General features: G+C 61.6%; 1 protein-coding gene across 1 annotated transcript; it reads right to left on the bottom strand.

Moving 5' to 3' along the window:
• Window positions 1–1,255: 1,255 nt before the first annotated feature.
• Window positions 1,256–22,428, bottom strand: EXOC3L2 (exocyst complex component 3 like 2). Its single transcript, XM_053668858.1, has 12 exons — window positions 22,332–22,428; window positions 17,651–18,197; window positions 14,190–14,823; window positions 12,629–12,740; window positions 11,685–11,786; window positions 11,477–11,577; window positions 11,166–11,276; window positions 9,231–9,366; window positions 5,258–5,380; window positions 4,789–4,944; window positions 3,900–4,021; window positions 1,256–1,883 (listed from the first exon to the last, which is right to left on the bottom strand). The coding sequence occupies exons 2-12, from the start codon at window positions 18,177–18,179 to the stop codon at window positions 1,595–1,597; spliced, it is 2,415 nt and encodes an 804-aa protein (XP_053524833.1). The 5' UTR covers window positions 18,180–18,197; window positions 22,332–22,428; the 3' UTR covers window positions 1,256–1,594.
• Between the last annotated feature and the right edge of the window lie 1,382 nt (window positions 22,429–23,810).

The following is a 23,810-nucleotide window of genomic DNA, read 5'->3' as shown; positions in this document are numbered from 1 at the left end:
TGGGGACGGGATGGAGCGCACCTCCATCTGAGTCCAAACAGCTGATGTTTACCAAGCGCTTTCCATGAGTCAGGACTTGTGTGGCGTCCTGGCGGGGCCCTCCCGGCCTGCTCCCCAGATGCTGCTGTGAGAGCCAGGGGTGCCCAGGCGGCGTCCTGGACCCTGCTGGGGCCAGGGGTCGACTTTGGCTGGGCCTCTGTCTCCAAGTCTGCAAGTCTGTTGAGAAGGAGCACTGAGCGAACCCTTGGGAGCATGGGACTTGGTATACAGCAAGTGCTAAATGATTGCAGCTGTTAGGACCCTTTCCCCCATTTCACTCAAGGGGAAACTGAGGCTCTGGGGAAGGTCAGAGCTTCTCAGGCCAGACCAAGGAGATGTTTGCAAACCCGGAAGAGAACACTGCCAAACTCGGGCGAAAACAGGTTGAATTAAATGCCCACAAACGCCACGTTGCTCCTCCCTTGGTCCCTCTCTTGGGTATCAGTGACACTGATCCTCTGGCTGTCTCACCTCATCCTGGACAAAGGCAGCGTAAGCAGTTCTGTAGGGAAGGACAGGAAACACAGCCCAGAGAGGGTCAGCTTCCTGCCCTGGGTCACACAGCACTGGGGCTCAAAGGATCCTGAGTCCCCACCTGAGGTTCCACCCCAGCCCCAGTGCTGACCCCTGGCTGCCTCCTCCTTCTGACTTCTCAGGGGAAGAGAAAAAGAAAAAAACCATGCCAGGAAACATCCATCACTGGCTGTCCCACAGGGGCCAGAGGGGCAGGGGTCAGCAGGGAGGCGACCTCGAAGTCTCCATTTGGACCAGGATCCTGCAGGGCTGGGGGTGAGAGGCTGGAATTTTTCCCACCCTGAGATTTTCCTGCGTCAACCCAGGAGGGCGCCCTGGATGCCGCTGGCCCTGCCCCCAACCTCCTTCCTCTCTTGACTCGGCTTCCTGGCTGAGGATGGATGGGGAGGACGGGCCAAGGTGAACTGCCAGGCCCAGGAAAGGAGAGGCACTTGAGACAGACAACATGAGGGCTCTTGGCTCCGAGCGGCCAAGGACCGGCTGCGGAGTCACGCAGCCTGGGGACTCCGTGCGAACAGGGTGGCCTGGCTATTCCTGGTCCACTGGGTCTCAGTGGCCACCGTGCTGCCCGAGAGTTGGACCCTCGCCCGGCCTTGGGCGTGTGAGAAGCCCTTGGCCCTGGGCCCTGCCCTCGGGTCCTTCCTCCCCCCACACACTGGGGACTCAGCCTTTCCTTGTGTTAAATAGAAACCTCTTTATTCTAAGTATCGTACATTCCTTAATACGTTGGATTGGGGCCAGACCTTGAGGTGAGGGGAAAGGGAGGGGGGGGCTGGGATATTTCTGTAGAGTCTTCCAACTGCCACCCGCCACCCGCTGGGCTGGGGCCCGGGTCTGCTGGTCTGGGGGGGGGGAGTCCTCGCTCCCTCTGACCCCTGTTCTCTTCTGTACAGGGGGCTTGGGGACCAGACGACCTCGGAGGACCTCCGCATCCCAGGGCTCTGCGGTCCCAGGCAGGGTGTCAGGGGGACGGCCTGTCAGCAGCAAAGATGGGGGCGCTCAGGGCGGGGCTGGGGCCGTCTCAGCGCTGGGCCCGGGGTCGTGTCGGAGAAGGCGGCCGAAGGCAGGACAGGCCGGCCAGGCTGGGCCTGGCCAACCTGGACGGGGGAAGGCAGCCCGGGACGAGCGGGAGGCCGAGGCAGAAGGGCGGGCGGGGCACGGGGATGTCTGCGAAGAAGGCGAGGTCCCGCGGTGGCGACAGGGCGCCCCCCTCAGACAGTTCCAGGTCCCGGGCCACGGCCAGGATCTCGTGGCGGGCGGCTGTGTTGCGCAGGCCGCGGATGTCCAGGAGGGCGGCCACGTGCTTCCGCCTGCGTGTGAGGAAGGGGCAGGTGCTTGGGGGTCTGGGCTCCCGACACCCAGCCGGCCTGCGGACCCCACCTGACGCGCATCCCTCCCAGGACAGATTCCTCCTGCGCACCAGAGCTCTCTCCTGTCAGGAGCCCCCCCCAGTGCCGCCCCTCACATCAGCCCCCCTGCAGATCCCCTCGTGCACCGACCCCCAGCCTCTCCCCCATGCCACCCTTCCTCCAGAACCTCGCTTCCAACCATTTCCAAACCCCCTCCCACAGTGGGTCCCGGAGCCCCTGCCTCGGAACCCAGCACAGGACCCGGCCTTGCCACCCAGGCTCGGCTCCTGAGGACAATCACCTTCGATCCTCAGCCCCAGCTTAGCTTGGGTGGCTCCCACACGCCCCTTTGGGTGCTGCCCTCACGGCTGTTTTAAGCTCTGGCATCTACAACAGCACCGAAGGTCACCTCCGCTTCCCCTTGGGCCCCACAGCACCACTCAGATGCAGCCCAGCAGGGGGCGGGCATTCCCATCCCACCCCCACCTCGCCCCAGGCCAGGTCTGGGGGTTCCTCAGCCCCGCAGCTCCAGCGCCCTCCTCCCAAACAGGACTCCAGATGGCTCCACCTGGCCCCGGGTCGGTCTAGGAGCTTTGCCCCAAAGTAGGCCTTGCAGCCTCACTCGCTTCACCCCGGACCCAGTCCCCAGTTCTGGTTCCACCAAAATTCCACTCCGGAAACACCATGCTCCAAACTGGCCCCTGAACCCAGTGCAACCAGACTGACCCCTTCGCCCCCCTCAGCTGCAGACCCCGGGTCTGGACCACAGCCCACAACCTCCAGCACGTTTCTGCTCAAAAAACTGAACCCCACATTTATTCCCAGAACTTCCGCTTCCAACAGCCCCGGGGACCTCACTGCTCCCTTCATTCTGGCTCAGCGCCTCCGCCAGTGCGCCCTCGCCCCTCCCTGGTTTCAAATCCTCACATCTCCAAAAACTCTCATCCAAAAGGCGGCCGGAGAACCTGCCAGCTCCAGTGAACTGCAAAACGCAAGCTGCAAACCTCTCCAAACTGAGCCTCAGACTCAAGTCCAGCTTCCAGTTCAGAAACTCCAGTCCAGCAGGAATGCTGGGTCCACGCCCCCATGGAATCCAGGGGCCTGTGCCTTCCCACGGACATGAGCTCCACGGCCCAGAACCAGAACAGCCCACCCGGAACGGCTCCAGAGTCCTCACCCTCAACCCTGCACCTGGGCCCGGAGCAGCCTCGCGCCCTGTTGGTGGGGGCTCTTGTCTCTCTGGGTAAAAGATGTCTGTGTGCTTGGGGTCCCCCTACCACCGCCATCCGAACTCACAGGTGGCCAGGGGCGCCAGGTTCAGAGGCAGCCCGCTGCTGCCCAGCTTCAAGTCTCTGCTTTGCTACTTGCTAGTTGGGACCCTGGGAAAACGCACTCAGGTTCTGCCCAACTCAGAGGGTGCCGAGGACCTGGCACGGGCTGCCCTTTAGTACAGGGCGGTCACCTAAGATGCTTTCTCCGAGGGGGGACATAAGGACTTAATAAACAAGGGCTGGCGCTGCTACCGTTGCCGCCATTGATGATGCTGACGATGACGATGATGATACAAGTGAATAATCCTATGGAGAGAGCACTGCTATTCCCACCGCACAGAGGAGGAAAGGAAACGGTCCGCGGGCCTCGGAGCGGCGCCCGCCGCCGTGGCGGTGCGTGCGCGCCCGACTGCGCCCGTGCAAGTCCCCGCGTCCCCCGCGGCTCCCCCGCCGGGCAGGCCCTTCCTGCCGCCGCCGCCCCGCGCCCCCCTGCCGGGCGCTTCCTGTGCTCGCCTGTTTGTTTTTGAGCCCTGGCGGCGGCGGCGGCGGCAGCCGAAGGAGGGAAACCGTATTAATAATGCCCTGGTTCCCGCAGGAAACGGCCGTCCGACGCGCTCGCCGCCTCCCTCCCTCGCCCCAGAGGCAGGAAACGCGGGGACGGATGCCAAGGCCGCCCGGGGAGCTCGGCGCGGCCGGGCGCGCTCACCTGATGTCGGGGTAGTCGCGAACCAGCACCCCCACCTCCACCTGGATGCTGGGCGTGTCCTCCAGCTGCAGGACTTCGGCCAGATGGGGCACCACGGCGTCCAGCCACGAGGCCGGGGACTCCTGCAGGACAGGGTCCGCGGCTCGCACTCAGCCCCGGCGCGCCCCTCCCCGCAGCCCACCCTCCCGAGGCCTCGCCCCCTGCGGGCCGCGGTTTCCTCGTCTGTAACAACAGGCCGAGGACGCGCTGCGGCCAGAGCTTATCTAAAACCTTTGGAAATTTGGAGAGAAAAAAAATCCGTAATAGAAGCCATTTCTAGCTTTTGCAGAGAACGTGGGGCACGGGATCACCTCGCAGAACGTAGCTCGGGTTTGCAAACCCGGGGCTGGGCGTTCGGGGAGCGGCGCACGAGGGTTCGCTCCGCGTTCCCGAGACCATTTCCAACAAAAGGGCAGCGGTTCTGTCCCCGCGGGGCCCGGACCAGGAGCTCCTGGGGCTGCGGGCGGCGAGGCCCTTCTGGTCCCGCCGATTCCCACCGGGCTCACGAGTAAGAAGCGCTGCTGATCTAAAATTCTGGGGCTCGGGGTCGCTGAGATCCGGGGGTTCTGCCGCCTTCGGCTCCTACCTCAGGGCTCCGAACAGCGAGCGGCCCGTGTGTGCGGGGTGTGGGCCACTCCGCGCCCCTCGCGGGACACGACCCACCCGACTCTCCACCTAACGGGGATTCTCAGAAGCGCCCAGAGGCAGCGGTCACCGTGAGGAAGCCGGGGTTTAGCCGCGACGGGCAGGGACCGGAGTGTCCCCGGTGGCCCTGGGCTGAACGTCGGGTGAGCGCCTGTGCCTCGCCCCCGCCCCGGCCCTGCGGGGCCCTCGCCCCGGCCGCACTGACCAGCCGCCGGAAGAGCCTCTGGAGCTGCGCCGCGTCCTCCCGCAGCCTCCCCGCCACGCGGCTGCGGGTCCGCGCCGAGCGGCAGCGCAGGCGTCCTCGGAGCAGGGGCTTCACGTACTCCACCAGCGCCCGCCGGTGCAGCTCCGCCACCAGCGCCTGGGGACCCGGAGAGACGCGAGCCGGTGTGAGCCGCTGGCGACCCCGCCCCCTCCCTGCCGCCTGCCCCCCAACAGCGACCCCTGCCCTGTCTGATGATGCGCCCTCCCCTGCCCCTGGGCGGCTCGTAGACACCCCCTCCCGGCCCCCGAAGGGCACCCTGCCCCCGCCTCCTGCGCGCCCCCCAGCCCCGGCCCCCGGGGGCCCCCACGCCGTCTGCACCGGCCCTGCACCCCGACGCGCGCGGGCGCGCCTCCCCGCGGGCCCCGGCACAGCGCCACCTAGCGCGCCCCGCGCCCCGCAGCCGGCGCACCTGGTAAGGCTCGTCCTGCATCCTGCGCAGGGCCAGGGCCTGAGCGCCCAGCGTGCCCACGATGCCGTCCAGGGCCTCCGGGCTGCTCAGCCACTTGCGGCGCATCAGCTTGTTGAAGTGCGGCTGGGAGGCAGAGAGAGGAGCGAGGGTCAGGCTCCGCGTCCTGCCGCGCTCCTTCTGCACCCAGACCCGGCTCCGAGCTGACCCCGGACTGCGCGGCGCTGACTGAGGCCGCCCCAGCCCTACCTTCATGGGGACAGAGTCCTGACGGGGAGAAGGACCCTGTCCCCAGACAGCGGGGACCCAGAGTGTGCAGGGCTGGAGCCGGGGAGCCCAGGCGGGGGTGTGGGAAGCTCAGAAAGGATGTCTGAGTCAGGGCAGAGTCAAGGAGGGCTTCTTGGAGGAGGAGACACCAGCGCGGAGGCCTTGATGACGGCCATTGTGGGCCAGATGGAAGAGGGAGCGGCTCAACCAGAGGCAAGTGTGAGGAAGGTTCAGATTTCAGATGGGCTTGCTGGTCAGAAGACCAAAGAGACCAAAAAGAAGGTTGCTGGCTGCCAAGACAGTCTGGAGAAGTCCCCAGGCCCAGCACAGGGTGCGGGAGGCTGGAAGGAGGGGAAGGGGGTGCTGCGATCTGAAGGGGCGGGGGACTCAGGTGGTGTGGTCAGAGGTTGCAGACAGTGACCGCCTGTGGGGGGAGGGGACACACAGCAGTCTGGGTGGCCACCAGGTGTGTGAGGTCCCGGGAGACCTCAGCGGGTGGCCTGTGGGGTCTGAAGCAGGTCCCTGCTCCACTTGGCCCCAGCACCCCTTTCTGCTCTCTCAGCCTGGCAGTAGCCCCGTTTTCTTTCTTTCTTTCTTATTTTATTTTTAGAGAGAGGGGAAGGGAGGGAGAAAGAGGGAGAGAAACATCAGTGCGTGGTTGCCTCTCGTGCGCCCCCTATTGGGTACCTGTCCTGCAACCCAGGCATGTGCCCTGACTGGGAATAGAACCAGTGACCCTTTGGTTTTGCAGCCCGGCACTCAGTCCACTGAGCTACACCGGCCAGAACAGTAGTCCCCCCACTTTCTAAGCCTCCAAAAATGGGGCCTGTGGGCTTTTGCTGAAAATCCAGTCTGAATTAAATCAGCTGATGTTCTCAGTACAGCTCTTGGCTCAGGATGTGTCACTATTGCTGTGAAGTCTGTACGTGGACAAAGGTGACAATGGCCACTACCCAAGGACAGGGCCCCAGCTAAGCACTCCGGGGCCACAGTCACTGCTGCCTCAGAGCCTCTGAGAAGGCTGGAGCTCCTGCGCCCTCCATGGGAGCAGGGGCCCTCCGAGGACGGGTGGTTTACCCGAGGTCCCCCCACCTGGAAGCCATGTAGCTGGGCCCGGGACAAAGACTGTACCCCCTTCCCGACACCCCCAACCTCTCTCGCCAACTCACTCCTTCCATTCACATCCTTGTTCATTTAGTCACTCAACAAACACTCTGAGCCTTCCTGGGGGCCCAGCCCTGGCTGGACCACAGGGGACAGACACATCACAGAACGCTTGGGGACACAGTGCAGAAGGAGACAAATGCTTCATCATCAGACGCAGGTCAGAGGAATCTAAATGCCACTGTGATATTTGATGATATTAAGAATTACTGTTGCCCTGGCTGGTGTAGCTCAGTGGATTGAGCTCGGGCCTGTGAAGCAAAGGGTCGCCCGTTTAATTCCCAGTCAGGGCACATGCCTGGGTTGCAGGCCAGTTCCCAGCAGGGGACGCACGAGAGGCAACCATACATTGATATTTCTCTCCCTCTCTCCTTCCCTTCCCCTCTAAAGATAAATAAATAAAATCTTTTTAAAAATAATTTAAAAAAACCAAGAATTATTGTTCTTTCCGTGGCCAGGTGGCGCAGTTGGTTAGAGCGTCATCCCCATTCACCAGAAGGTTGCGGGTTTGATCCCCGGTCACGGCACATATGGAGCTTGCGTTCAGTCCCAGTCCGGTCCTGGCACATGTGGGAGGCAACTGATCGATGTTTCTCACATTGATGTTTCTCTCTCCCTTCCTCTCTCTCTAAAATCAATAAACATATCCCCAGGCGGGGATTTAAAAAAAGAAAGAATTATTGTTCTTTGTGTCCCATATAAAAAATGGCACTGAGGTTGTGTTTGTTTACAAAAGATTCCTTATCTCCCGAAGATACAGGCTGGAGTGTTGATGGATGACGGCAGGATGTCAAGGGTCTGCCTGGAAAGAATGCAGTGGCCGGAGAAGTGGGGGGCGGGCCGGAGAAGTGGGGGGGATAAGCCCAGCCCCGGGGGCTGGGACTCGGGGAGCGGGGTGATGGGTCCATGGGAGGTCATTCTGTCATTCTGCCTGGTTTTGTGTATGTTTGAAATTTTCCATGACAAGAAGCTATTTTAGAAACATTCCAACAAACCCTTGCTCTTGAGAAACTCACATTCCAGTGGGGAAAGGCAGATTTTTAAAAAAGCATAAGACAGCGTGGCTCGTGGCCATCGGTGCTTTGGTGACAAATAGATCAGGGAGTGAGGGCGTCTGTTTTACTTAATTTTTAAGCTTTATTTCTTTTTTATTAAATTTAATTATTTTTCAAGTACAGTATTGACCCCACCCCCTTTTAAAAAATTTTATTTAATTATTTTATTTTTAAGCTTTATTTCTTGATTTCAGAGAGAGAAAGATCATTTTGTTGTTGTGCGTTTATTGGTTAGTTCTTTTCTAAATGTTTTACTTATTTATTTTTAGAGAGAGAGAAAGGGAGGGAGAAACAGCTTGGTTGGTGTAGCTCAGTGGATAGAGTGCAGGCTATGAACCAAAGGGTGGCTGGTTCGGTTCCCAGTCAGGGCACATGCCTGGGTGGCAGGCCGAGTCCTTCGTGGGGGCCACCTGAGAGGCAACCACACATTGAGAAAGAGAGGGAGAGAAAAGTCAATGTGTGGTTGCCTCTTGTGCACCCCTTACTGGGGACCTGGCCCGCAACCCAGGCATGTGCCCTGACTGGGAATGGAACTGGTGACCCTTCAGTTCTCAGGCTGGTCCTCAATCCACTGAGTCACAGCAGCCAGGGCTCTTTGGTTGACTCTTGTATGTGTCCTAACTGTGGATCAAACCCAAAACCTTGGCCTAGCAGGGATGACGCTCTAACCAGCCGAGCCACCCGGCCAGAGTTCCGGTCTATTTTTGACAGGGCAGTCAGGGGAGGTCTCGCTGAGAAGGTGTCACCTGGGTCAAGATTTCTAAGCGGCAAGAGAGGAAGCTATGGGGCTATTGGTGGGAAGAGCGCTTTGGGCAGAGGGAACAGCAGGTGCAAGGGTACTGAGGCTGAACTGTGTCTGTCTGCTCGGGAGCAACAGGGGGCGCTGTGGAGAGAGTGAGCAAGGCGGGAAAGTGGGTGGAGCTGAGGTCAGAGAGGGACGGGCACCTGTGCAGGGCCCCGGGGTCCGTGGCAAGGACCTTGGCCTCTGCCCTGAGCAAGCTGGGAGCCCTGGAGGCTTCTGAACCCAGGAGGAGGGACGGTCTGAGGTACAGCGGGGACTGGACGTGCATTGCGACCGTGCGCCGTGACCTCACACCTCAGTCTCCTTCCCCTGCCACCCTTCCCACATACCCTCACCCACCTCTGAACCCAGCCCCCTCTGGGCACACACAGGAGCCCAGTGAAGGTGGACAGGGCTCTGGAGACTAGGAGAGGCTGGGCAGGGACTTGGGGGACCTCTGGGGGGGGCTCCACCCAAACCCCAAGGCCCCCCCTCCCCGTTGGTGGCTTCTCTCTCTCCCCTGGATCACACCCTCCCGCCTCTTCCTTCCTGTGTCTCCCTAGGCCCCTAAATAGCCCAGACATGGCCGGCACCCCCACCCCTGCCTGCTTCCCACACTCTTGAGTCATGAGCTGGAAGGAACTGAGGGTTGGGGGGTGTGCCCCTCTGTCCCGGCAGGGCCCCGCCCGGCCGCCGTGGCCTGGTTCACCTGCAGCTCCTGGAACAGGAGGTCGGCCAGCACTCGGTGGCAGAGCCGGGTCACGCGGTCCAGGGCGCAGGCCGCTGCTTCCCGGGCCGGCTCGCTTTCAGGGGGGCCCACCCGGGCCAGGCGCTCTGCCAGGGCCCTGTGGGGATCAGTGAGGTTAAAAGTCAGGGAACCCCAACATTCAGCCCACCCGCCTGGACCTGCCTCCCTCCTTAGATGGACCCTATTTTGTGGGACACAGGAATGACGGGTCAGATGGGGGACTGGGAAAGTCGGGGCCTCTGGGGAGGGTCTGGGGCTGAGATGCGTGGGAGGACGACTGGGAGACTGGGGGGGGTTGGGGGGCTGTGGAAGGAGTGGGGGCCCCGAGGGTGCTGGGGGGGAAAGGAGGCTCCCCGCGTCTGCTCCTCTCGGTAAGAGGGGGGGGTCTCCGTTCTCAGAGTTCGGGATTCTGGGCACCTGCGTTTCTCCAATTCTCCTCTTCTCATTTCCTGTCATTGTAAGGGGCGGGGACCCTCTAAAGCTGAACGGACACCGAGGGCAGTTTGGCACCTTCTGCCCAAACCCCAGCGGGCCCCCTTGTGGAAATGTATCCCCGAGTCCCTGGCAGAGCAGGGGCACCAGGTGTTTCTCTGCAAGAGAGTGGAGCCAGCTACCCAGCGGGGGGCGGGGGGGGGGGGGCGGGGGGGCGGTGTGTCAGACAAAGGCCAGTGTGTCCAAGAAGTGGGGTTCCACTCGGTATGGAAAAGGGCGGCAGGAGCCCCGCGTGTGCGCCCAGAAAGCGATCCAAGAGGTTAAAGGGGCAGGGGCATAGTGTGTTTTATATCTCCCCATTTTTATTTTTTAAAAGGAAAGAGTATGGCCCTGGCTGGTGTAAGCTCAGTGGATTGAGCGCCGGCCTGTGAACCAAACAATCGATTCCCAGTCAGGCCACGTGCCTGGGTTGCAGGCCAGTTCCCAGCAGGGGGCGCACGAGAGGCAACCACGCATTGATATGTCTCTCCCTCTCTCCTTCCATTCCCCTCTAAAGATAAATAAATAAAATCTTTATTTAAAAAAAGGGATAGGGGCCCTGGCTGGCATAGCTCAGTGGATTGAGCGCAGGCCTGTGAACCACATGATCGCAGTTCGATTCCCAGTCAGGGCACATGCCTGGGTTGCAGGCCAGTTCCCAGCTGGGGACTCACAAGAAGCAACCACACATTGATATTTTTCTCCCTCCTTCCTTCCCTTCCCCTCTAAAGATAAATAAATAAAATCTTTAAAAAAAAAAAAAGGGATAGTATGTAGGTGTCTATTTGAATATATTTCCAAGCGCATGGAGGAGATACACATGTGTCTGCTTGTGTATAATGTCTCACATGTTCCCTGAAGATACAGGGATGTGAGCAGTCACTGGCTCTACTTGGAAGTATGTGTGTGTGTGTGTGTGTGTGTGTGTGTGTGTGTGTGGTGGGCATAAGGATTTTCTCTGTTTGAAGTTAACAAAAAAGGAAAGTAAGATGAAAAGGTAAATAAAAATGTAATTCTTAAGAGTCTAGTTTCTAAGTTTCTGGAACCCTAAGTCCATTTTTTGTAGATCTTATTTTATTTTGAGAGAGAGAGACCGTCTATAACTAAGTCCCCCTCAGTTAAGCACTCAATGGTTGGTTCTTCTATGTGCCCTGACCAGGGATCGAACCCGCAGCCTTGGTGTAGCTGGAGGACGGTCTAACTCACGGAGTCACTGGGCCAGAGCTAACGCCCCCGTGTTCTGGTGACTACAAGTCTCTGCTCTGTGACACTCGGGCTCGCTCCAGGAGTCCCGGGTTTTATGCTGAGGTGCCAGGGACACGCCTCTCTGCGATCCCCGCCCAGGCAGGATCCAGGCCCCGCAGTCCAGCTTGCCCCGGGGTGGGCGCTGGCCCTCTTCCCCGCACGCTGTGTGGGTGCTCTCACCTCAGGGGGGGCCCACAATTGACCAGGGCGATGGTCCTGCTGATGTAGGTGTCGGGCAACAGCTCCCGGACTCCTGGGTTCTCGTGGAACCGCTCCACGCGCTGCTGGAAGCTGGTGGGCGCGTGACAGATGGAACTCGGTTGGACAAGGGTCCCTTGCCGAGCGCTCAGCCCGGCAGAGGCCGTGACCCCCTCCACGGGCCCCCTGCCCTCCAGGCCCTGATCTCTTCTTCCTCCCTCCCTGTCTCTCCCTCCTGCCGCACCCCCTGACCCCGACGCCCCTCCCACCCCCGCCTGCGCCCCGCCCCCTACCTTTGCAGGAACTCGGCCAGCCCCCCCAAACAGCAGTGGGCCATGCGCTCCCCGAACTCCTGGCTGATGCGGGGCGCCCGCTCCGTGTGCTCCTCCAGCAGCTGCATGGTCCAGGGGGCGAGAACCGGTGAGGACGGGCCACGCCCCCCTTTCCCACCCCGCACGGTCGGCTGAGTCTCTTTCTTCTTCCCCGACCCCAGGCCCCTACCTCACACACGTCCTGGGCCAGGCTGCTGGGCGTGTCCTCCGCGTCCCCCCAGTGCTCCTCGTCCTCCTGCAGCGCTCGGAGCAGGGCCGCGCGCGTCTGAGCCTGTGGTGGGGAGAGGGGAGAAGAGGCAGGGGTGGGTGGGGGAGGCGCCGGGAAGCCTCCGCCTCCCCTCCCCCAACTTCCTCCCGCCACAACCCCCTACATCTTAGCCCCAAGCAGGTCTGGATTCTTCCAGTGAGCTCCTCAAAGTGGCGCTAGGGAGGCTGGACCACTAAACACCCCCAAGCCCTTCCCATTGCTGCTGCATGTTAGGTAAGAGTCTGGTTTGAAGCTTCCTCCCTCTACTGCCCAGAGGGTTTAAGGGTCAGTGCCCCTGATTTCATGGCTGTAAGACTCTGCTCTCAGGTTGATAATAATAAGACACTCAAGATTGTCAGATGCTGGGATTCGAAGATTCCCAGGGCCTGGGATGCTGAGCTAAGTCACCTCCGATTCTCTGGCCCGAGGTTGCCTTTAGCTCACTGAGTCTAGAATCTGGGCACGTTCGAGTGTCAGGCCAGGTTTACCACCAACCCTGCCTCCGTGCAGGCTGCCTGGGTGCCTTCCTGCCGTGGGTCTCTGGGTCTGTGAGGGGAGGTGACATGACTGACCGTCTCCTGCTCTAAGATTTGAGCGTCTGAATATATTGAATCTTAACTGAGCATCTCTTCGCCCAGCTGGGTGCTGAGAATATGGCACTGAGTGTAAGACACCAGGGTTCAGTATGGATTTGGTTTTTTGTCCTTCGGTCGGAATCCAGAAGTCCACAAAGGGACAGAGGAATAAGAACATGCAAAGCAGGACGGGAGAGGCCCCCCAACCCAGTGTGAGCCCTTCTTCCCCCCAAAGCACCTCCTCCTCCTTCGCTCCCCCCTCCCAAATCACCGATGCCAAGTCTCAGGTACCTTCACGTCTGTGACACATTCGTCCTCCAAGCCCCGGACCGTGCCAGGCGACAGGAGGGGCCCTAGCTCTCCGTTCTCCAGGGCGACCGTGTCCACCAGCCCTAAGACTTCTCTGGGGGCGGTGGGGGGGGGTAAGAGACAGGGAGGTCTGTGAGAGGTGGGGCAGAGCGACTGACCGCCCCCGTCCCCATCTCTTCACACCCAGGGCGTGACCCTGGGCCACTCCCTTCCTCTCCTGGGACCAGCTTTGCTCATCCCTCAGAGGAAATCTCTGGGATTGGGGCTCCCTTGGCCCCAGCTCTCTGAGTCAGCTCCCTGGTGGAAGGTGTCTGGGCAAGACTTATAGTCAAGTTCAAGCTCCACCATCTGGCATGCAGGGTCTCACCCACGATGGGCTTCACCAGGCTGAAGCTCCCCTCCACCCCGGCCCCCAGTCCCTGCCGCCTGGCCTGGTCCTGGAGACCTCCGCAGCCCAGCCCAGCCCTGGGTCCCCACCTGGGAACCCCTGCACACCCCTGCCCCCTGACATCCCACTACCCACCCACACAGCAGGCTCCCCCTCAGGGCATCCCTCAGCCAGAAGCACCGGCTCCCTACAGATCAGACTTAACTCAGGCTCCACCATCCCCGACAATGGTTCAGACCCCTCTCTGGATGCTGCAACAATGTCATCAATACAGTTTCCCAATGGGATGGGGGGCGGTCAGTGCTGGGAGCTGCTGCCTTCTCGTTCTTCCCGATTTTGTCTGAGAGACCACCACCTCCTTCGCTCCCTAACCTGTGGTTTGTGCGTCGTGGTCTCTCCCTTTTCCCCAGAGCGGGGAGGTGACCCAGTCAGGGCTAATCACCATACGCCGCCGGCCGGACCCGCCCCCCCCCATGCGCCCCGCCAGCCACGAGAAGGGGCGCGTTTGGGGGTGTAAGCCTTGATCATGGTAAGATTCTAGGGCTGGGAGGCTCAACAGCGCCGAGTTCTAGATGCTAAAATTGCAGAGCGCAGGGAGGGGGCCACCGGTGCTCCGGTCCGGACTGAGGGATCAACGGGGACACGCTTCTCAGGCCCAAAGACGGGACTGGCTAAGGTGTAGGCTCCGAGGGCTCATGGGCACTTGGGTTCTAACTTGGAAGCGTCATTAATCCTAAACTTCTAAGACTGGAAGCGTGGACAACGCTAGTGCCCTCGGAGCTATAGAGAGAGAGCAGGGTCGCGGTCCCCCCTGTGGTCCCACTTTCCAAGGGTCACCAGTGCCCAAAGTTTAGGACCAGAAGGGTCGGTGGCGCTAAATTCTGGAGCCGGAGGGGTCCATAGGGCTGAGGTTCTAGAATCGGGAGGACCCGAGTTCTAACTTTCTGGCCCGGGAAGAGCAGGCAGCGCTAAAATTCTAGGGTCGTAAATGTCCTCCTAGTGATGAAGATTGGAAACGCCAACGGTGTTCAGGTTAGAATCGAAGGGCCGGCTGCTCCAAGGTGCTCGGGAACGGAAGAGGCCAGGGCGGGGCCGAGTGGGGGTCGGCTCTGCGGGGTCGTGGGGGGGTCTGGTCCCCAGGCGGCCCCAGCTCACCTGGGGTACACCTGGTGGTGCCAGTGCAGAAGCGCGTAGCGGTCGGCCAGGGGCAGTCTCCGGCGCGCGGCGGCGCCCAGCCAGTCGGCCAGCGCGGCGTGGTAGCCCCGCAGGTAGACGCCGAAGGCGCCCAGGCCCGCGGGGTAGGCGGGCGCCAGGCGGCCCCGCACCACGCCCATGTCCTCCAGCAGCCGCGCCCGCAGTGCCTCCAGCTGCGCGGCCAGGCCCCCGGGCGCCCCGGGCGCCGCGGCCTCTAGGCGCTCGCGAGCCGCACGCTCCACCGCTTCGGCCCAGCGGGCGCGCAGCTTGCGGGCCGCCCCGGGTCCCCGGCGTCCGTCGGCCGCCTCCTCCTGCACCAGCACCTGGCCCAGCTGCGCCACGGCGCCCGCCCCGGCGCCCACGCCCGGCCCGGGGCCGGCCAGCGTCTCGCGCACCAGCGCCCACAGCTCGCGCTGCAGAGCCTCGTACAGCAGCGCCACGTCGCGCGCCCGGCGGCCCCCGCCGGCGCCCTCGACCTTGGGCGGCCCGGGCGCGCCGCCCCCCGACGACGCCAACTCCTCGGCCTCCAGCTCCAAGATGTGCTCGTCGGCCCGCGCGAGCTCGCGCTGCTGGATCAGACTCAGGATTTCCAGCACTGTGGGGGCAGAGCGGGAGTCAGGGCGAGGAACACGGGCAGGGGGAAACGGGGGAGGTGAGGGAAATGGAGCCGGGGGAGGGCGACAGGTGTAGGGCAGAGAGCGGAGTCGGGGGTGGCTCAGGAGAAGGGGGACGAGGGGGTGCGTCAGAGGACGGGTTTGGGGGGCAGGGGCGGGATGAGGAAATCGAGGGCTGGTGGTCGAGGACGGAGGAGGCGGGACAGAAGTGCGGGGAGGTCGAGGGAGGAGGATGAGGAGACCAGAGAGTGGAGGAAGGCCAAGGAGGGGGAGGGGAGCGGCGGGAGAAGGAGAGGAGTCGGGTTTGGGGGGGGGGGGGAGGGGGGGAGGCGCGGGGAGAGGGCCCGCACTGGGGGGAGGGCACAGCAGAGGTTAGGGAAGGGAAGAGAGGCCTGGGCACTGGACGAGCGCGTCTGGACACGGGAAGTAGGTCAAAGGACTAGACAGAGGGTGTCCCCTTAGTGAGAGCATTGGGGGAGGGGAGTCAGAGGGGGAGGGGTCAGGGCAGGAGGCGAGGGTGTCAGGGCGCGGGTCAGGGAATGGGGAGATCAGGGGAGCTGAGGGGTCAGGTAGGAAAAGTGCGTTGGGGCTGAGAGGGGGGGAGAGGAATGGAGGGCCGGTGGGCCGGCAGGCAGGGAGGAGGCTTGGACAGAGGGAGAGGCTACCAGGAGATGGGTCTTTTGGGGGTGCAGACAGCTGCGGGGTGACCTGGCACTCCGATGAGTTCAGACCCCCCCCTCCCCCGAGAGAGGGGGGTCCCAGTGGCCCAGGGTTACCCCGACACCTCCACCCCCCTCCTCTTCCTCCCTGGCACAGAAACGATTTCCTGGCCCGCGCTATTTCTGCCCATCCGTTTCCAGAAGGCGGGGGCTCCAGTCACCCCCTTCTCACCTCCCCGTCGTGCCCTCCCAGTCCCCAGGGAGCAGGGGCTGAAATAGCCTCCGGCCAGGATGTGGAGGGCACCGGAGGACGCGGCGCGGGCTCTCCGGAGGCCCCCCAGCGCTGGGGCAGCGGGGGCCGCCCCCCGGGGAGGGCTAGGGGCCGGGATTCAGGGGGAGGAAATGGAGACGAGCTTGGGGGTGGGGTCGAATGAGGGGTCGGCGACACCGAGGAAGATGGGGGTGGGGATGAAGGTGGGAGTTGGGGATTAGGGTGGGGATTTGGGTTGGAACGGGAGAGTGGCCTCTGGGGTTTGGGGGAGGCATGGCTTTGGGGGTGTGGGTGGAGGTGAGTTTGGGGGACAGTTGAGGAGGGAGAGAGCGGCGGGGTTTGAAGACGGCCCGTGAGCTGAGTTGGGACTGTGGACGGATGGAGCTGAAGGTGGAGACTGGGAGAGGGGGTTACCTCTGGGACTCCGCATGGGGTGGAGACGGGGTGAATGCTGAGTTTGGGGGTGCGGTTGAAACTGGGGGCTGGGGAGGGGCGTGGAGCTGAAGGCGCTTGGGAAGATGGACCTGGGGGCGGGGGTCAGGAGGGAGACTGGAGAGGAGAGAGGGTCCTCCAAGTTGTACTTGCCCGGCAGGATTAGAAAAAGGGGCGGCAGGATGGGGCGGGGCCGGCTGGCGGTTGCCATGGTGTTGGGCAGAGTGACGAGGTCAAAGGTGGCGTTTGGAGGAAGCGGTGGGTTGGGGATAAGGATGTGATATGTCTCCAGGTGGAGATCACAACGGGGTTGGAATAAATGGGGAGAAACCACCCTTCCCCAGAAATGTGGGGGAGACACGGGGACTTGGGACAGGATTGGGGTTGAGGAGACAGAGACTGGTGGTCCGAGCTGAGTTGTCCCCCCCACACAAGGAAGCATGTGAAGTCCTAACCCCCGGGACCGAGAATGAGGCATCGTTTGGAAACTGGAGCCTCACAGAGGCGATCGGAATTAAAGCGAGGTCATACATTGGGCCCTAATCCGATGTGACTGGTGTCCTTGTAGCAAGATAGACCTGGTCAGATGGAAGGGGACATGGAGAGTCACAAAGAGGGCCCCGTGAAGACCAAGGGCTGGCGTGACACAGACACCAGCCAGGGGACACCCAGGGTGTCAGCAAGGAGGGGAGAGGCCACCAGAAGAGGCCGGGGAGGGTGCCTCCGAGGGGCACAGCCCTCTGCCAACACCTGGGTTTTGGACTTCTGGCCTCCCGGCTGTGAGAGAACACATTTCCACAGTGTTAACCCTCTAGTTTTGGGGACTTTATTACGGCCTCATACGGGAGAAACTACCACAGGTGGTGGGTGGGAGGTTTGGGGCGATTTGTCAGGAAGTGAAGGCCGACGTGGCCGAGAGGCTGGGTTGGAAGGTGACGCACTTGGACGTGGCTGGAGGTGGGTCTGAAGTTCAATGTCAAGCTGGGGGCATTTAGGGTTGGCATGGAGTTAGCTAGGGGTGCTGTTCAGAGCCGGGTGGAAGAGGAGAAGGGGTGGAGGGTGACGAGCAGGGTGAGGTGGGGGCTGGGCAGGGGGACAGGGTGGAGCGTGGAGGTTAGGGAGGGGCATAAAGTCAAGGTCTTGATGCGGATACTCTGAAAGGGGGTGGGGGTTGAGGGTGAGGTAGAGAGTCGGGAGGGAAAGGGCTGGGACTGGGTGTGGGAGGGGGTTGGAGGAGGTGGGACCAACGGCCATCACCTGTCACTGGACCTGGGGGTCAGGTTGAAGACGGCAGGTGGAGAGAGGGGCGGGCTGAGCGAGGGGGCGGAAGGTGGAGCGCGGTGGCGGGCACCTGGACCGCAGGGGACGCGCTGGCCTTGGCCTTGGGAGGCGGGCGGGGGCGGGGGTGGAAACGGGCACTGTGATGCCCCCGGGATCGGGACTCACCTGACAAGGGCTCCTTCATCTTTGGGGGCTCCCGGGCCTTGGGCGGCGGCTCAGGGGCCGCCTCGCCGGCAGGCACTACCCTCTCGGCCAGGGAGGCGCGCCGGGGCTTGGGCCCGCGCCCCAGCCTCAGGAAGGCCAGTCGGCCCGCCGCCTCGCCGGTGGCCTCGTCGTCCGCCTGCGCCCGGCCGCCCTGAAGCCTGGCCAGGAGGCCGAAATCCGCCGAGCTCCTCCGCATGCCGGGGGGCAGCACTCGGCCCAGGAAGGAGCGGGACTGCCCGTTGCCGTGGCCCGGGCTGCCCGCGCGCCGGCTGGGGGGCCAGCCCAGCCGGAAGGGGGACAGGCCCGCCAGCTTCTCCAGGGTGGCGCGGCGGCCACAGGGCGTTCCGTTGGGCAGGCTCCCCAGCCGCCCAGTCTCCTCTTCCTCCAGCCCCGGCCCGTCCTCAAAAGGGTTCCGAGAGGACCTCCCGGGCAGGGTCCCGGCCCGGGGCATCTTAGAATCTGCCACCCTGAGACTCTTCAGGATGGGCATTTTGACAGGCGCGGGGACCTGGGGAAGAAATAACGGGCCATGAACGGTGTGGAGGACGACGCCTGCGTGTAGGCTGAGCGCTCACTGAGGCCTTGAATCCTCACCCTCCACGAGGTGATCACTATGACCCTTTTGCAGATGAGGACACAGGCTCAGCAGGGCAAAGGCACTCGCCTGACGTCCCACAGACACTCAGGGACAAAGGCACCACGCGCACGGAGACCTGCCTGCTCCCAGAGCCCCGGCTGTTGCTAGAGCACGGTCACCCGGGCCCGCGCCCTGCAACTCCTGCCCGCATGTTTGTCCTTTTAGTTGACCCCCCCCCCATACTCCATGAAGAAACAGCCTCAGAGCCCTGGGCGACGCGGCTCAGTGGATGGAGTGCAGGCCTGCAAACCAAAAGGTCAAGGGTTCGATTCCCAGTCAGGGCACATGCCTGGGTTGCAGGCCAGTTCCCAGTAGGGGGCGTGTGAGAGGCAGCCGATTAGTGTTTCTCCCACAGATTTCTCTCCTTCTCTTTCCCCCTCCCTTACCCCCTCTTTGAAAATAAATAAATCTTCAAAGAAAGAAAGAGGCTCAGGGAGGAAAGACCCTCTCTCAAGGTGGCACTTCGGCAAAGGGCACAGATGGCTTGGGACCAGGCCCTGCTGTTTTCCTGGCCACATGCCTGTGCACCTGCCCCATCTCCAGGGTCCCGTCAGAACCCTGCCACCTCTGCCCCATTCGTTCCTTCAGCACGACGTCCTGGGAAATAGTCACATAGGCAACTCCACGGAGACAGAAAGATTAGGGGTCTCCGTCGGCTGGGAGACAGGGACTGGGGCGTGAGTGTTTAATGGATACGGAGTTTCCTTTTAGGGGGATGAAAATGTTCTGGAGCTAGATAGAGGTGATGGTCGACAATACTGTGAATGTACTAGTTGCCACTGAATGGTACATTTTTTAAATGGTTAATATGCCCTGGCTGGTGTGTCTCAATGGATTGAGCACGGGCCTGTGAACCAAAGGGTCGCCGTTTCCATTTCCAGTCAGGGCGCATGCGTGGGTTGCTGGCCAGGTTCCCAGTAGGGGGCGCGTGAGAGGCAACCACACATTGATGTTTCTCTCCCTCCCTTCTCCTCTCTTTCAAAATAAATAAATAAAGTCTTTAGCAAATGCCTAGGTATTTGCCACGGGCTCAGCCCCGAGCAGCCACTGGGGACTCAGCGGTGGCCAAGGAAGACCCCGTCTGTGCCCTCACGGGTCCTGAAGCTTCCAACCATTTCATCTACTTGGTCCCCCGTCTCCCTCCCTTTTCATGGTCCCTACTCCGGTCCAAGTCCCCTCCTGCTTCCCTGCCTCCTCCCTGGTCTCCAGACTCTAGTCTTGGCCCCTCCAGTCTACCTTTGAGGATCTTATTAAAGCACAAACCTGCCCTCCCCTTTTCTTAACCTTCCGTGGCTCCCCAGTGCCCTCGGGGCAAAATTCAGGCCCCTCAAGTGCCAGCTGGGCTCCTCAGCAGAGAGATCCCACATCCTCCTTACTCTGACACCTGTGGATCCTTTTTAAGCCCCCTTTTTGCCCCCTTTTCTTATTTATTTATTTATAGAGAGAGGGTAAGAGAGGGAGAGAAATGTTGACTTTCAAGAGATACATCAGTCGGTTGCCTCTTACACACCCCCAGCTGGGGACCTGGCCTGCAACCCAGGCATGTGCCCTGACTGGGAATCGAACTGGTAATCTTTAAGTTCACAGGCTGGGACTCAGTCTACACCAGCCACACCAGCCAGGGCGGCATCTGTTGATCTTTTTACAGAGAAGCCTGTTCTCCAGGCTCCAGCCATGTTTTAGAACTCAGCTCTAGTGCCCCCTCCTCCAGGAAGCCCTCCCTGATGCCCGGACTGGGTCAGATGCCCCCCTCAGGACTTCCCCTACCTCACTCCAGCCTGTTATGGGTTGTCATTGTCTGGGGGTGGTTCTGTGTCCCCCACTAGACTGTGAGCCTCCAGAGGGCAGGGTCGGGCACGGTGTCCTCAGCTCCCAGGGGCAGGCATTTGGGGAATGAATGGGTGATAAACAGGAAGTGAAGGAAGGAAGAAAAGGCTTCATTCCTTGTGGGGAAGAGGAATGATGAGTCGGGCTGACGGGGTCACTGAGGAACAGGCCACAAAGGACCTGGACTGCCGTGATGAGGGACTCAGGCTGTCTGTCTCCCAAGGGCCCTGGGGAGCCGAGGAAGAGTGCTTTTGGAAATGATGAAATAGTCCAAACATTCAGAAAAGTCTAGAGAACAAACTTAATGAGCAACTCAATGCTTACAATCCTAGTGCCAACTAACGCAAACATTGGCTGGATGCGTTCCGACTTTTCTTCAGAACCAAGCATCACGCGCGTGCTGACCCCTGCGGGGCCCGCGCCGATCCTGCTGGCTCACCCCTCGCCCAAGGCGAGCGGCTTCTGGAACAGCCACACGACGGACTTTCACCCCAGGCCCACACGGGCCTGCATCCAGAAACAACAACACATCCTTTTACACGGTCTCAGACTTTCTTTAAATGCTCTCATTCCACGTGGATCCTGCAGTTTGATTTTTTTGCAGGGAGATCACTTATTTTAGGCGCTACTTACTATTCCACTGTGTGGCTGTGGCCGAAGTGGGTGGAGGGCCAGGTGTCCCACTGCTGGACTCGGGGGTGGGTGGTTTTGAACCAGGTCTGAGCAGGTGAGGGATGGGGTCAGGACCGGGCTGCTGTGTGGGGGTGCGGGGGGCTGGGGCCAGGCTGATGCTGAAGGAGCTGAGAGTGGGCCAGCCCGTCGCCCTTACCCAGTGGGGGGCCCCCTTCTTTGCTCCTGACTTCAGACTCTAGACCTCAGCTGTCCTGTCTTAAGCCTCCTCTTGGTAGAAACACAACCGCCCAGCCTCTCTATGGTCTTGGAGGTCCCTTACCCCCCAGGGAGGCAGTCACCATGACAACCCCTTGCCTGGAGCCCCTGCCCTCGCCCCTACCCCGGGCTGAGGGCCATCGATACCACTCCTCAGAGGCACAGTTCTCCAAATTCTGATTTCACCTTCTCTCACCTTCCAAACAGGCTTCTTCTAATGCCCCTCACCCCCCAAATGGTTCCATCTCCCCCAAGGACTGGCTCCAACACCCCTCCGCAATCCCACCACCCGTTCACAAAGTGAGGCTCGAGTTCCCTCCCCAGGAAGCCAACTCGGCCCAGGCTGGATGGGACGTCCCCACACCGGCGTCCATACCCACTCCCGTGCCGGATCCAGTACCCGCGAACCGACATCCCGGACCTGGCTGCAACGCTTTCCCAAAACTGGCCCCGACGTCTTTCCCCTTCCTGGCTCCAACACCCCCTCTGCAAACGGGCTCCGACATCCTGCCCCCTCCAGCCCCCTCGGCCGCCTGCCGGTGCCCGGCCCCTGACTCACTTCCGAGGCATCCCCGAGCCCCCAGGCCCTTCAGGATGTCTTGGCCACCAGAACTTCCCTCTTTGGGCTCCTCCTCCTCTTCCTCGCTGCCAGCCTTTCCCCGAGTGCCCAAACCCTCCACAGACGGCCCGACTTGTCTGCAGAAGTCCTCGCCTTCGCTCCTCAGGGCCTGCACCACAGGAGTGTGCCCTGACCAGTTGTACGTCCAGGCCTGATCCTCACTAACAGGGCTTCCATCGCGCCTTGACCCCCAGATGACCAGCCACCGGCCCAGCCTATTTCAGATTCCTCCAGGTCTTCGCTCCCGACCTGTGCCCCCCACCTGCTCCATCACCCCCCCCCAACCCTCGGGCCTCCTCTACCATCTCCCAGACCCCATCTCTCGGGGACAGAGCGGAACACTCATCCGTCTCCCGCCTCTGCCTGCCCACCTGCGCTCGGAGGACATCACACGCAGCCACCACGTCTCAGCTCTTCTCCCTGGGTGGCTCCGAGCCCCCCCCCCCCCTCCCTCGCAGCCTCTCCGGACCCCCAGTCTCCCCCGCAGCCCCCGCCTGCTCCCGCCTCTCCTGGTCCCCTCGCTGGCAGTCAGGCCCCAGATTCTGTCTGTGCCCCCAGTTTCTCCCGGCTTCAGGACAAGTGTTCTCTCGAACGCCAGGCCACCCCAGCTCTGGGCTGCGCCACTTTCCCGGGAGGCCGTGACTCCTGCCCCCTTTCCCCGGCCCTCTCACCTCTGTGCTCAGTGCCTGGCCCCTCCGTCGTCCCTGCCGCGGTCCTGTCCTGAGGCTGCTTCGGCCCGGACTGCTGAGAGCTTGGATCTGAGGAGGGGGGGTTAGAGGAGGTCAATTTCCTGTCAGGAAACCCCTCCCTCTCTGGGGCCGGGGTTGGGAAGGGCTCGTTATCTGTCTGCCCTTTCAGGGCAGGCTGCGGTCCGGCCCCCACCCTCACCCAGCCGGCCGGAATAGGCCCCCCCCTGCCTGCTCTTCACGCCTCCCGAGGTGACAACACCATCCTGGGCGCCTGGGGAGCCGCCCCTGCTGCCTGTGGGCTGTCTCTTGGTCCCCTGCTATGGGGGGAGGACACGGAGGCAGGGTCTACTGGGCCCAGGTGCGGGACTGAGGGCCGGAGTGTCTGGGCAAGGCTGCGGAATGGGGCTCCGGCCCGGGCCGCTGGCTCCGCTGGCCGGAGGTCGTCCTGGGGCGGGATGGAAGGCAACCCAGCCCCTGATGGATTCGTTTCTCTCTTTTTCTCTCTATCTCTCTCCCTATCCCACCCCCCCATCTCTAAAATCAATAATTAAAAATATATATCCTCAGGCGATCATTTGAAAGAAAAGAAATGGGGCTGTTTCCCTAAAAGCCCGGGTCCCCAGGCCTTTGCATGGTCCCCTCCTTTTTTATCATCTTGGTCTCAGCTCCAGTGGTTTTTCCTCACAGGAGACACCCCCCCCCCCCCATCCAGCCAAAGCTTTCCTGCTCCCTCTGCCCTCGGAGACATGGCTCTGAACGGTGGATTCCTTCACAGCACCTTCCCCAGCCTGGACCAGTCAGGATCCTCAGCCTCCCCTGTAGATTTTCCGTGAATCCAAAGCAGGTGGCTCAGGTGTTCATCCTCATGTCCCAGGACACGTACCTGGCACAGAGCTGGTGCTCGGTAAAGATTTGCTGACCGAGTGGACAAGTGGGGGTGGTCAGAGTGGACGCGGGGGCTGGAGGCGGCCCGTGCAGGTGGGGCTGGGAATGCGTTGGGTGTTGGGTGAGGTTACACGCACAGTCAGGGTTAATTCGAAGGCTGGGTTTTAGGCACAGGTGGTCTCTTGGCAGCTCAGGCGCAGCATCCCGGGTGCTGGGCTGGGTTGAGTGGTCACTTGCTCAGGCGAAGTTGGGGTTCGGGCCAGCGTTAGGGGCAGGGGCTGGGCTCAGAGGTCCTTGCCTTCCTCCCAGCCCCAGCCGATGGCCTCTGTCCAAGCACTGGGTTTGCCAGACACTGGGCATTGGAATAGAGGCAGTTTGGGTGGCCGAGTCGGGCCAGTGTGGACCTGTGGTCATCAGGAGGTGGCCCGGGTTGGGGCCAAGTGGCCCGTTGGGGGCTGTGATCACTGTCACACTCTGCCCTCACACTTTTTCTAATTTAATTTTTATTAAGATAGAATTGACACAGAATCCAACTTTTTAAAGTGTACGATTCAGCGGTATTTAACAGATTCACAA

This window comes from Artibeus jamaicensis, unplaced genomic scaffold, assembly GCF_021234435.1.
Source record: "Artibeus jamaicensis isolate MK-2021 breed Jamaican fruit bat unplaced genomic scaffold, CSHL_Jam_final contig_1526, whole genome shotgun sequence".
Classification (NCBI taxonomy): Eukaryota; Metazoa; Chordata; class Mammalia; order Chiroptera; family Phyllostomidae; genus Artibeus; species Artibeus jamaicensis.
The sequence above is the reverse complement of the archived record's forward strand: the minus strand, read 5'-3'. Positions and strand labels throughout refer to the sequence as shown.

Coding starts and splice junctions, on each gene's coding strand:
- EXOC3L2 (XM_053668858.1), bottom strand. CDS start 18,179: ATGCCCATCCTGAAGAGTCTCAGGGTGGCAGATTCTAAGATGCCCCGG. Junction 14,824..17,650: donor GATGAAGGAGCCCTTGTCAG/GTGAGTCCCGAT, acceptor CTGCCCCCACAG/TGCTGGAAATCCTGAGTCTG. Junction 4,022..4,788: donor AGAGGCTCTTCCGGCGGCTG/GTCAGTGCGGCC, acceptor CCTGTCCTGCAG/GAGTCCCCGGCCTCGTGGCT.